The sequence below is a fragment of the Anas acuta genome, chromosome 7 (assembly GCF_963932015.1).
Source record: "Anas acuta chromosome 7, bAnaAcu1.1, whole genome shotgun sequence".
NCBI classification, from domain to species: Eukaryota; Metazoa; Chordata; class Aves; order Anseriformes; family Anatidae; genus Anas; species Anas acuta.
The window spans coordinates 1,402,659-1,414,664 of record NC_088985.1 but is presented as its reverse complement, the minus strand read 5'-3'; the positions used below and the strand labels follow the sequence as shown (position 1 = coordinate 1,414,664).

At 49.0% G+C, this 12,006-nt stretch overlaps 1 protein-coding gene across 4 annotated transcripts in view; it reads right to left on the bottom strand.

Moving 5' to 3' along the window:
* Positions 1-8,372: 8,372 nt before the first annotated feature.
* Positions 8,373-12,006, bottom strand: part of LOC137859132 (lipase member M-like) — a 51,675-nt gene continuing 48,041 nt past the window's right edge. For 2 of the 4 annotated variants that reach the window (XM_068687806.1, XM_068687805.1), the window contains 3 exons: positions 11,230-11,301; positions 10,747-10,812; positions 8,374-10,588 (listed from right to left, as the gene is read on the bottom strand). In XM_068687806.1, the coding sequence (XP_068543907.1) occupies positions 10,355-10,588; positions 10,747-10,812; positions 11,230-11,301 (372 nt within the window). In that variant the 3' untranslated portion in view covers positions 8,374-10,354. Of the gene's footprint in view, positions 10,589-10,746; positions 10,813-11,229; positions 11,302-12,006 lie in introns of all 4 variants that reach the window. The other 2 variants (XM_068687807.1, XM_068687804.1) reach the window with 2 other exon arrangements.

Below are 12,006 nucleotides of genomic sequence, written 5' to 3'. Positions count from 1 at the left end.
CCTGCAGCTGGCCCAGCACTCGCTGAGCATCTGGGCCCTCTGACTGCCAGCTGGGGCGGCAGGAAGGAGACCAGAAGAGCAAGGCGAGCAGCAGGCCTTGTGTGAGAGGACAGCCATGCAGAGTGGTGAAGCACCAAGAAGGAATGCACCTGAGCAGAAGGAGATGTGTTGTGGGTGGAAGGAGAGCGCCGGGGGCAAAAGAGACACCAGTGCCCGAGGGACCTCTGGCGCCCAGCCCACGGACACACACAGGCAGTACCATTGGCACCGCAACAATGCGGGGAACAGGCCGGCCCCTCACACAGCCAGCAACAGGGGGCCTGGGCCTTACTCTAGGAGCAACGGTGACGTGGAGCGAAGGCGGGAGCATCAGGCAGACAGCCGCGGGGAGCAGAGGCGTGCCCATAGCCCAGAGCACAGTGCGGGACCCAGAAATGGCCATAAACCAGAGGGCAGCGTCAGACCCATGTATTTCTCTTCATCTGTAAAATTAACCTTCTTGGGATGGCCTGGAAATCTTTAACTTTATGGACAATGCTTTTATATTACTTCTTTTAACATCAAACACTTTAGAGACATGGGTGCATAGGCAAATCATCTGGTCTCAGAAAAAGTGTCCTGGGCAAGTTCTAGTTGCCAGTTTATGTGTCATAGAATCACAGAAATGTTTGGGTTGGAAAGGACCTTAAAGCTCATCTGGTTCCAGCCCCCTGCCATGGGCAGGGACACCTCCCACCAGCCCAGGCTGCCTCCAGCCCCCTTCAGCCTGCCCTTGGATACTGCCAGGAATGGGGCATCCACAGCTTCTCTGGGCAGCCTGTGCCAGGGCCTCACCACCCTCGATTTAACACACATAGTAATTAAGGCAGCATTTCCTTTATGCATTTTGTTGCACATAGATGTAATAAATTTTCCTTGGAAACATTTAGGGAGGGATAAAGAAAGGAACCATGCTTTGGAGCATTCATCTAAGCAGCTCTTACGAGTATTTGTAATTGATCAAAGTTCATCATCAGAGTTCATAAGGGTCATCCACGACATCTGCTCATGAACCTTGTAGTGTACTCATGCCCAAAGCTCTTTGTCATCTAACCCCTCAATTCACCATGCTACAAATTTCTTCCCTCTTTAATGTTGCACATTTGAAAAAAATGATAAGTGTTGGGTATAATTTCATGCTGGGGAAAGAGCAATGAGCTAGTTAACCTCTCCTGGGTAAATTGAGTTGCTGGAATTTATTCTTGTCTTGATTTTTTGTTTGTTTGCTTAGACGCTGAGAAGCTAAACAGGATAAGCAAGAAAAGCTTGTCAAGAAATAGTTTGATTGGAAAATGATAGCAAGGTGGATTTATGAGGTGATGAAAGGCTTAACCCCACCTAGCTCCTCTTGCACATCTTTTCAGCAGAAATTCACCTGGTTTTGGACTTTACTGGGAGCAGTGAGCAGGCTCTGGTGAGCACTATCTCCTATTACTTTGACCTTTTCAAAGATTTGCTTTGAGTTAGTTATCTTGAGAAAGACCACCTATTTCCTGGCTATCCCGTTTGCTCATATGATACAAAGGTGAAACCTCCTGTGGTGGAATAGCTCCAGGCTTGTGGAACAGCTGCTGCTAGAGAGGGATGTGGGAATACTCCCCATGAAACCCATGGGAGGAAAATTGCTCCACACAGGCACTTATCTTTCCTTTGTGGGAATAAAAATGTTGTTTTTGCAGAGTTACATTGTTTAAAGGTAAGGAGTATGGTATTGAAATATGCTTGCAGTGATAAGAAACCTTAGCAGGTGAACTTGTCAAATTCAGACAACCAGACTCCTTAGAACAATTAGGCGAAAATCATGGTGTCAAGTCAGATAGGTGAAGAAACATTACCACTTTAAACTGTAAAAAAAGTCAAAAAAAGTTTGAAATTTAACAGGCCAGCAACTGAAGGCCATGCACTGTCTGCGAAGCATTGGATAGGTTGTGAACCTGGATTACCCAGTCAATGGGGAAACGGGAGGGTCCCAGACATCAAGAAATAAAGTATATAAACTGTGCTGTGTGACTGGTAGGTGTGCTCCTGCTTGTGGGGCGCTCACCATTGCAATCGCGAATAAATTACTACTTCACTGAGATCCTCACCTGAGCCTAAGTTATTGGCTACAGTGTGTTTCTCACACCTTGAGCTGTCCCTGGGACATGAGGGACACAGCACCATGCTTTGCCAGAGGCTGAGCTGCCCAGGATGGAACAACATGGCACAATGGGCCCCAGCACTGGCGAAAGGAGAGCCCTGGTGGCTCTTTCCCTCAGGCAAACACATGGCCCTGGGTCAGGGTTTCCTTACATCTAAGGCACAGGGACTGCAAAATGTTTCAGAGCAGAGGAGAAAAAGTGCCATCAGAAGAAGAAACTGCAGGGGAATCTACTTACTCTCATGCAGAAAAGTTTCCATTTGGTATATGAAAGTACCATATTCCCATGGGCTGGACATGACAACAGCTCCCTTCCCAATTCCAGGCATTCTCATCAAACATTTTTTTTTCCCCATTTCAGGACCAATGTTACCGTTATCTGCATTGCTCCAGCATGGCTTCATTTTAGATGGTAGCAATTGGTTTTCCCATTTCCCCAGTATTCCCCAGTACCAGCCTGGGCTCTGTCCTTGTGGACACAGGCTACAGTGACCTTCATTCTGCAGCATGCTAGGCAAGAGAAGCTGAACTACTTTGGCCATGTTCAGGGCAGCTCTCTGGGTGATTTGGGTCAGAACATGGATTCATGTGCTCAGGCCAATGTGGCAGTTGATTGTAAAACATGGGCAATCTCTTGGGTTTGTTTGTTTGTTTGCTTTGTTTATTTGTTTCCAGGTTTATAGCATTTTATAGCACAGCTGGCTAAGAAAATCAATATGTTCTTTGTCCTGGTTGCAGCTAGAATAGAGTTATTTTTCCTCCTAGTAGCTGGTATGGTGCTGTGCTTTGGATTTAGGATGAGAATAATGTTGATATCACACTGATGTTTTAATTGTTGCAGAGCAGTGCTTACACCAAGCCAAGGACTTTTCAAGTTCTTGCTCTGTCCTGCAAGTGAGCAAGCTGGGGGTGCAGGAGGGGCTAGGAGGGGGCAGGGGGAAATTAAAGCCATCCAGCTGGCTTTAGATATTGCTGAATGAGAAAAGTGGCCAGTTCTCTATCTCTATACTGATTCATGGATGGTAGCAAATGCCCTGTGGGGGTGGTTACAGCAATGGAAGCAAAACAACTGGCAGCGCAGAGGGAAACCCATCTGGGCTGCTGCACTGTGGAAAGTTATTGCTGCCTGGGTTGAGAACCTGGTTGTAAAGGTACGCCATATAGATGCTCATGTGCCCAAGAATTGGGCTACTGAAGAACACCAGAACAACCAGCAGGTGGATCAGGCTGCTAAGATTGAAGTGGCTCAGGTGGACCTTAACATAAAGGTGAATTATTTATAGCCCGATGGGCCCTTGACACCTCAGGCCATCAAGGCAGGGATGCAACATACAGATGGGCTCATGATCAAGGCGTGGACCTGAGCATGGACACTATTGCACAGGTTATTCATGACTGTGAAACATGCTGCAATCAAGCAAGACAAGCAGTTAAAGCCTCTTTGGTATGGAGGACAATGGCTGAAATATAAATATGGAGAGGCCTGGCAGATTGATTACATCACACTCCCTCAAACTTGCAATGGCAAGCACCACGTATTTACAATGGTGGAAGCAACCACTGGATGGCTGGAAACATATCCTGTGCCCCATACCACCTCCTGGAACACTATCCTGGGCCTTGAAAAGCAAGTCCTATGGCGACATGGCACCCCACAAAGAATTGAGTCAGACAATGGGTTTCATTTCTGAAACAACCTTATAGACACTTGGGCCAAAAAGCATGGTATTGAGTGGGTGTATAACACCCCTATCATGCACCAGCCTCCGCGAAAGTTGAGCAATACAATGGATTGTTAAAGACTACACTGAAAGCAATGGGTGCTGGGACATTGGAAAATTGGGATAGACATTTGGCAAAGGCCACTTGGTTAGTCAGCACTAGGGGATCTGCCAACTGAGCTGGACCTGCCCAATCAAACCTGTTACATACCGTAGAATCACAGAATATTAGGGATTGGAAAGGACCTTGAAAGATCATCTAGTCCAGTCCCCCTGCCAGAGCAGGAACACCTAATTAATCTCACACAGGAATCCATCCAGGCAGGTTTTGAAAGTCTCCAGAGAAGAAGATTCCACAACCCCCCTGGGCAGCCTGTTCCAGTGCTGTCACCCTCACTGTAAAAAAGTTTCGTCTCATATTTAAGCGGAACCTCCTATGTTCCAGCTTGCATCCATTGCCCCTTGTCCTATCATTGGGTGTCACCGAGAAGAGCCTGACTCCATCCTCCTGACATTTACCCTTTACATATTTATAAATATAAATGTTAATAAGGTCACCCCTCAGTCTCGTCTTCTCCAAGCTAAAGAGACCCAGCTCCCTCAGCCTTTCCTCGTAAAGGAGATGCTCCACTCCCTTAATCATCCTCGTGGCTCTGCACTGAACTCTCTCAAACAGTTCCCTGTCCTTCCTGAACTGAGGGGCCCAGAACTGGATGCAGTATTCTAGATGTGGTCTCACCAGGGCAGAGTAGAGGGGGAGGGGAACCTCCCTCGACCTACTAACCACACCCCTTCTGATACACCCCAGGATGCCATCAGTCTTCTTGGCCACAAGGGCACACTGCTGGCTCATGGTCATCCGGCTGTCCACCAGGACCCCCAGGTCCCTCTCCCCTTCACTGCTCTTCAGCAGGGCAGTCCCCAACTTTCACTGGCGTCTGGGGTTTTTCTTGCCCAGATGCAGGACTCTACACTTGCCCTCGTTATATTTCATTTTCTCCCCACCCAATTCATCCAGCAGGACGCTGGATGGCAGCACAGCCTTCCAGTGTGTCAGCCACTCCTCCCAGTTTAGTGTCATCAGCAAACTTGCTGCCAGTGCACTCCATTCCCTCATCCAAGTCATCAATGAATATATTAAACAACACTGGTCCCAGGACTGACCCTTGAGGGACTCCACTAGATACAGGACTCCAACTCCGTCCCATTAACCACAACCCTCTGGCTTCTTCGCTCCAGCTAGTTTACAGTCCCCTCGCCACCCTGTCATCCAGACCATGCTTTCTCAGTTTAACTGCAAGGATACTGTGGGAGATGGTGTCAAAGGCTTTACTGAAATCAAGATACACCACGTCCACTGACTTTCCATCATCTATCCACCCAGTTATATCCTCATAAAAGGCTATCAGTTTGGTCAAGCACGACTTCCCTTTGGTGAAGCCATGATTCACAGATTCACAGAATTTCTAGGTTGGAAGAGACCTCAAGATCATCGAGTCCAACCTCTAACCTAACGCTAACAGTCCCCACTAAACCATATCCCTAAGCTCTACATCTAAACGTCTTTTAAAGACTTCCAGGGATGGTGACTCCACCACTTCCCTGGGCAGCCTGTTCCAGTGTCTAACAACCCTTTCAGTAAAGAAGTTCTTCTTAACATCTAACCTAAAACTGCCCTGGTGCAACTTAAGCCCATTCCCCCTCGTCCTGTCACCAGGCACGGGGGAGAACAGACCAACCCCCACCTCACTACAGCCTCCTTTAAGGTATCTGTAGAGAGCAATAAGGTCACCCCTGAGCCTCCTCTTCTCTAGGCTGAACAAGCCCAGCTCCTTCAGCCGCTCCTCGTAGGACTTGCTCTCCAGGCCCCTCACCAGCTTCATCGCCCTTCTTTGGACCCGCTCAAGCACCTCGATGTCCTTCTTGTAGCGAGGGGCCCAAAACTGAACACAGTACTCGAGGTGCGGCCTCACCAGAGCCGAGTACAGGGGGACGATCACCTCCCTAGCCCTGCTGGTCACAGTGTTTCTGATACAAGCCAGGATGCCGTTGGCCTTCTTGGCCACCTGAGCACACTGCTGGCTCATATTCAGCCGACTGTCCACCATCACTCCCAGGTCCTTCTCTGCCTGGCAGCTCTCCAACCATTCCTCTCCCAGCCTGTAGTTCTGCTTGGGGTTATTGTGTCCCAGGTGCAGGACCCGGCACTTGGCCTTGTTGAACTTCATACAGTTGACCTCAGCCCATCAGTGCAGCCTATCCAGTCTCTCCACCTCTGCCTTGAGCTTAGCCACCATGGCGAGCAGACCTTCTCCCTGAGAACAGGCGGTCTCCCCTCTGCCCTCCCCTGGCAGCAGCAGGCTCAGGCAATCCCTGCAGCCAGAGGCCTGAACAGCCAGGTCTCTGGGCAGGCCCTCCATCTGGGTTGCCACAGTCTTTGGAAGGAGCTTTCTGCCTAGTGGACACCACGGTAGGTGTGTGATCTTGCAGACTGACAAGAGTTGGTGTAGAGGTCCCGTGCCCTGCAACACCAGCTGCACACTGGTGTGCACACGCTGCTGGCCCGTCCCTGCTCGTGGTGTGAGTTTAGGGACTGCAGTGTGGAACACACAGGGCATTTCTAGGCTATTTACCTACAGCATGAGCTCAGGCCGTACTTCACTCCTCATCTGGGTTCAGTGGCTCACATGCAAACCATGCGGTTCTGCACCCAGGTGCATACACACTCCTGGCTGAGTCAGTCTGAAGCCTCATGACCCTTTCTGAGTCCTGCAAAGCATGTGCCCCCTGTGAGAAACAAAAACAGCCTTGCCATGATGGTGTTGGAGCTGCCCTGGCCATGGGGACATGGGAAGGTATAGGCAATGATTCGGAAGCAGCTGTGCTCTGAGCCCAGGTGGCCATCACCCCAAGAGACAGACATCATGGGGAAGACAGACATCATGGCCTGGTGTCATTCCCCTTGATTTGCTGCAAAGGTATGGAAAAGTGCTGTGTCCCAACCACTGCCAGAGCTGGGGCCAATAAACAGGGGCATGTACTTATCTGTAGTGGGACTCGCTCTAGACCAACTACCACCATCTGGAGGTCCAACACTGGATCTAGGATCTCTTTCTTTCCTTTTTTATCTCTTTCTCCTTCCATCAAAGCTGCCAAGTAACCCTAGGCCTACCTCAATTTCCCATAAAGGTGCATAGCTCAGGTGGATATAACTGTGATAGTGCCATCATTGACACATTGACAGAATATTTGTTCTCCGTGTTCCTATTACAGTTAATATCTATGCACATACCTTGAATGTTATCTCACCTTAGTCTGCACTGAGTGAATTTGCAAATCTGAGTCACTCTCCCCACCTCCCCACAGGTGGGACGTGACAGCAAGGAGCTGCAAAACTGGGGGGCACATCCCTGGGGAGGCAGGCTGTCCTCAGAGCCAAGCGGTGCCGAGCTGCCGCAGCTCAGGATGCCTAAAGGAAGGACACAGCCAGCAATCACAGCAAATGCCACCCAACGTGGGGGAGCAAGAGAGGGGTGCAAGGAGACTTTGTAGGGACCAAAAGTGGGGGTTGGAGATCCAAGATCCCAGGGTGCATCAGAGGGGAACTTTCTCCCATCTGCAGACACACAGTGTGCAGTGTCAGGAGGACAGGCAGCCAGTCTGAGAATGTTGTACAGAAACCACCTATGATTTGGATGATCCCTTGCCTTGAGCCCCATGAAAGTGAAAGTCCTTCCCTCTCAGTACTACGGGGCTGCCAACCAGAGAGGAGAATGACCCTGGTCCCTGTAGTGGGTTTATGTGGCAAGGTTTTGGTAGCAGGGGGCCATAAGGGTGGTTTCTGTGAGAAGGATCTAGAAGCTGCCCCATGTTTGGGAAGGGCCCCATTGTTTTCCAGAGCTGAGCCAATAAGCGATGTTGTTTTGTGCCTCTGTGAGAGCATATTTAAGACAGGGAAAAAACACTGCGCAGCACAGCAGCTGGGAGAGTGAGAGGAGTGAGGAACAGCCTTGCAGGTGCCAAGGTCAGTGAAGAAGGAGGGGGAGAGGTGCTCCAGGCGCTGGAGCAGAAGTCCCCTGCGGCCTGTGGTGAGGACCATGGTGAAGCAGAATGTCCCCCTGCAGCCCATGGAGTACCACGGTGGAGCAGGGTTCCACGCTGCAGCCCGTGGAGGAGACCACGGTGGAGCAGGTGGCCCTGCACCGACGGAGGCTGCCGCCTGTGGAAGACCCCTGCTGGAGCAGATTCCGGGCCGGACCTGTAGCCCGTGGAGAGGAGCCCACGCAGGAGCAGGTGACCTGGCAGGAGCTGCTGCCCGTGGGGGAGCCAGGCTGGAGCAGTTTGCTCCTGAAGGATGGACCCCGTGGTACGGACCCATATCTGGAGCAGTTCTGGAAGAGCTGCTGCCTGTGGGAAGCCCACGCCGGATCAGTTCATCAAGAACTGCATCCCGTGGGTGGGACCCCACAGCACAGGGGACAAGAGTGACCAACAAGGAGCGGCAGAGAAGAAGTGCTGTAGACTGACCATAACCCCCATTCCCCCGTTCCCCTGCGCTGCTTGGGGGGAGGAGGTGGAAGAGGGTGGATGGGGGGGTGCTTTTGGCTTCTTTCCTTTGTTTCTCACTTCTCTAGCTTGTTAGTAATAGGCAATAAATCCTACTATCTCCTTATGCTGAGTCTGTTTTGCCCGTTACAATAATTACTGCGTGATCTTCTGGTCCTTAACTCAACCTTTGAGCCCTTTTCACATATTTTCTCCCCATTTCTCTTTGAGAAGGCGGAGTGAGAGAGTGGCTGTGGTGGAGCTCAGCTGCCCACTCAAGCGGAATCACGACAGCCCCACAGCAAAACCTGGGGCAAAAACAGTGCCCAGAAAGAGCAATGTTGTATAAAATATCTGGGGAATCTATCATGCACAGGTTCTTCCTCTGTGAAAATAATTTCTCTTTCCAACCCCTGCCTTCATTTCACAGTGCTCCTCCCACACAGCTTTATCTTAGATATACTTCATGGCTGAGTATCACACAGCACAGGAGGTTAGGATGGATAAATAGATACATAGATCTATAGAATGGATGGATGGATGGATGGATGGATGGATGGATGGATGGATGGATGGATGGATGGATGGATGGATGGATTGAGAGAGGGAGAGAGAAGGAGGGAGAGAGAGAAAGAGGGAGACAGATTTCCAACATACATGTTAAGAAAATAATGATATTCTTGGACAACACTCCATGCCATATTAAATTCGGCCTCCTAGGGCTTGTGGTGCCTATCTACCTCTCTGGTTTTCTTCCACTTCCTTCCAGGAAAAACATTCCTCTCCTTTAATCAGTGCTAACTCACATCAGTCTGTCCAGAGCAATAGACAAGGTCACTTGCCACCCTTCTTTCACATAAGCCCATACTCCAAAATACATGCTCAATTCCTGGAGTAGAATTTCAATCCAAAATGTCTTTTCATCAAACCGCATATAATGGCAATGCATTACAAATGTCAAAGGACTGTTGATTTTGTGGCTGAAGACAATCCCCATTGGCAAGAGGAGGGTTGTTTATCAGTGTTGTGTGTTCCCCAAGGTCTCCAGATCATTGTATGGAAAATGCAGCCAAGGGAGAAGATGTGTTGACAGGAAGTCTGGGGCCAGCCAGATTCCAGTATGTCCCCAGAAGGTCAATGTCTTGAGCCAGGAAAAGGGAAAATAAAAAAAGCAACTAGGGTCTTCTGCACACCTCAGCCCAGCAGGGGGGTACAAATACAGAATTATCTAGGCTGGAAGAGACCGCCAAGATCACCTAGTCCAAACTCTGACCTAACACTAACAAGTCCTCCACTAAACCATATCCCTAAGCTCTACATCCAAATGTCTTTTAAAGACTTCCAGGGATGGTGACTCCACCACTTCCCTGGGCAGCCCATTCCAATGCCTAGCAACCCTTACGGTAGAGAAGTTTCTCCTAACATCTAACATAAACCTCCCCTGGCACATCTTTAGCCCATTCCCCCTCTTCCTGTCACCAGACACGTGGGAGAATAGACCAACCCCCGCCTCGCTACAGCCTCCTTTAAGGTACCTATAGAGAGCGATAAGGTTGTCCCTGAGCCTCCTCCAGGCTGAACAATCTCAGCTCCCTCAGCCGCTCCTCGTAAGACTTGTTCTCCAGACCCCTCATCAGCTTCGTCGCCCTTCTCTGGACAAAACCTGGGAATGCCCACCAGGCAAAAAGTTGGAGTTAGGCTGTGATATGAGAGTTTATTTTAGTCTCTAGTCACAGAAAACAGGCAGAAATTAGACAATTATATTTAGTCCATTAAATCTGTGTGGAATAGGGTGACAGGAGACATTTTTAAGAAGGGAAGAAGAGAGTGGTAGACTTCACATAAAACTCATGCCCCTGAGCTTGTGGGAACAAATGGGTTCTCCATCCCAGGGCAGCACGTAGAACGTTCATGGATTTTTCTCCATCAGAGCAACAATCTGCCTGTACATGCGCTGTGGTGCATCCTGGCCCCAGTGGTGGTCAAAGTGGTTCCAGTCAGTAAAATGCTCATGATGAATGATGTTGGTGATGCGGGGGAGCAAGCGCTGGGTCTCTACAGGTGGATTCACCCAGTCCTCACCACCACTCCACAGAGCGGTTGGCACTGTCATGTCTTCTATCCTGTAGAAGGGTGGGGTGGTCTGGGGGGAAACACTCCAGTTATTCACAGCTCTGACCCTAATAATGCCATTAGATGGGGTCCTGGTGTACTCTGGACACACCAGCCACTGGAGGATGCAACCCTCATCCCAGTCAGCCAGCCTCATGCTAAACTCCTCCTCCTGCAAATGCCACTGACCTGGTTGTACTTCTCCTGATTCTTTTCCCTGTAGTCAAACTGCTTGAAGTCCCCAGTTTTGGCAGTCTGAAAAGCAAGAGCAAAGAGTCAGCTCCATGCAAGTAACAGGTGCCCTGGATCAGCGCCACCAGAAAGAAAGGACAGCTGTAGCGGCCAGGTGAGGTTGCCCAGCACAGCTCTGGTGTCCAGGTTTGCACTTGCTAGTGCTCACCCCAAACACTGAAGCAAAGAGAACATCCACAGGGTGCTTACCCAGGACTGGAGCAGATATCTGTGTGGCCCTGCCTTCGCCAGCCTGAAGCAGCAGCTAGCATCTGTGACTTTTGGGACACTTCAGTGTAGTAATTTCAAAATATCTTTTATTGGCTTTGTCCAACTCTACCTCTTTATCTGTCTCCAGGGTGAATGAAGGGTCATTGTAAAATATCATATTCAAAGATTAAAAACCATAGGTTGTAGTCATCATAAAGTCAGAGTCCCTACCTGTCCCCAGTGGAGAAGAGTTTTTACTGATGTATAGTCTGGAAAATGGGCTAGGTATACATCCAGTCGGCTCTGCAGGAGAAAGAAAGTTTTTTCTAAGTGATTTGAGAATGATGAAAATCTGTCTAGGCAAAAAAAAAAAAAAAAAAAAAAAAAAAATCATTCTGTTTTATAACTGCAATGTAATTTTTTATATGCAAAAGCAGCTTTATTCCATTCAGAGCTGAGTAGCTTTTAAAGGAGACCATTTAACCATTTCTTTAAAATGGAAATGCAACTGGTACAGTAGGTTTTTTTTCTTCAAACTTGTCACACAGTCATAGGTCAGCAGAAAATAAGGCATTTGCCTTGCATTTGCAGACAAGTCTACTACTGATTCTTACCCACAGCAGCATTTCTTAGGTTTAACATCGCAGCCCAGGGAATGCCACTGAAAGAACCCCCCAAATACCCACTGCCTTGAACAGTGATTTTTACACCTTAATTTTTGGGGGTTTTATACTTATTCCTTATTCTTGTATTGCTAACTCTGTAGATCATGCATTCAAACATAGGTTCATCTTACATAAGGAGAAACATTTTGATTGGTGAGTAATTGATACTACCTTCCCATGCCACCATCTCTCCACTTTCCCATGCAGAGCATATCTACTCCACAGCATCCAGGTAAAACACTTGTACCCAGAGCAGGCTGGGGAAGAAGTACCTGCCAGCACTCTCCAGGCATGAAGAAGAAGCCTTATTTTTTTGTAGCTCATTAGGTATTTCCACATGTCT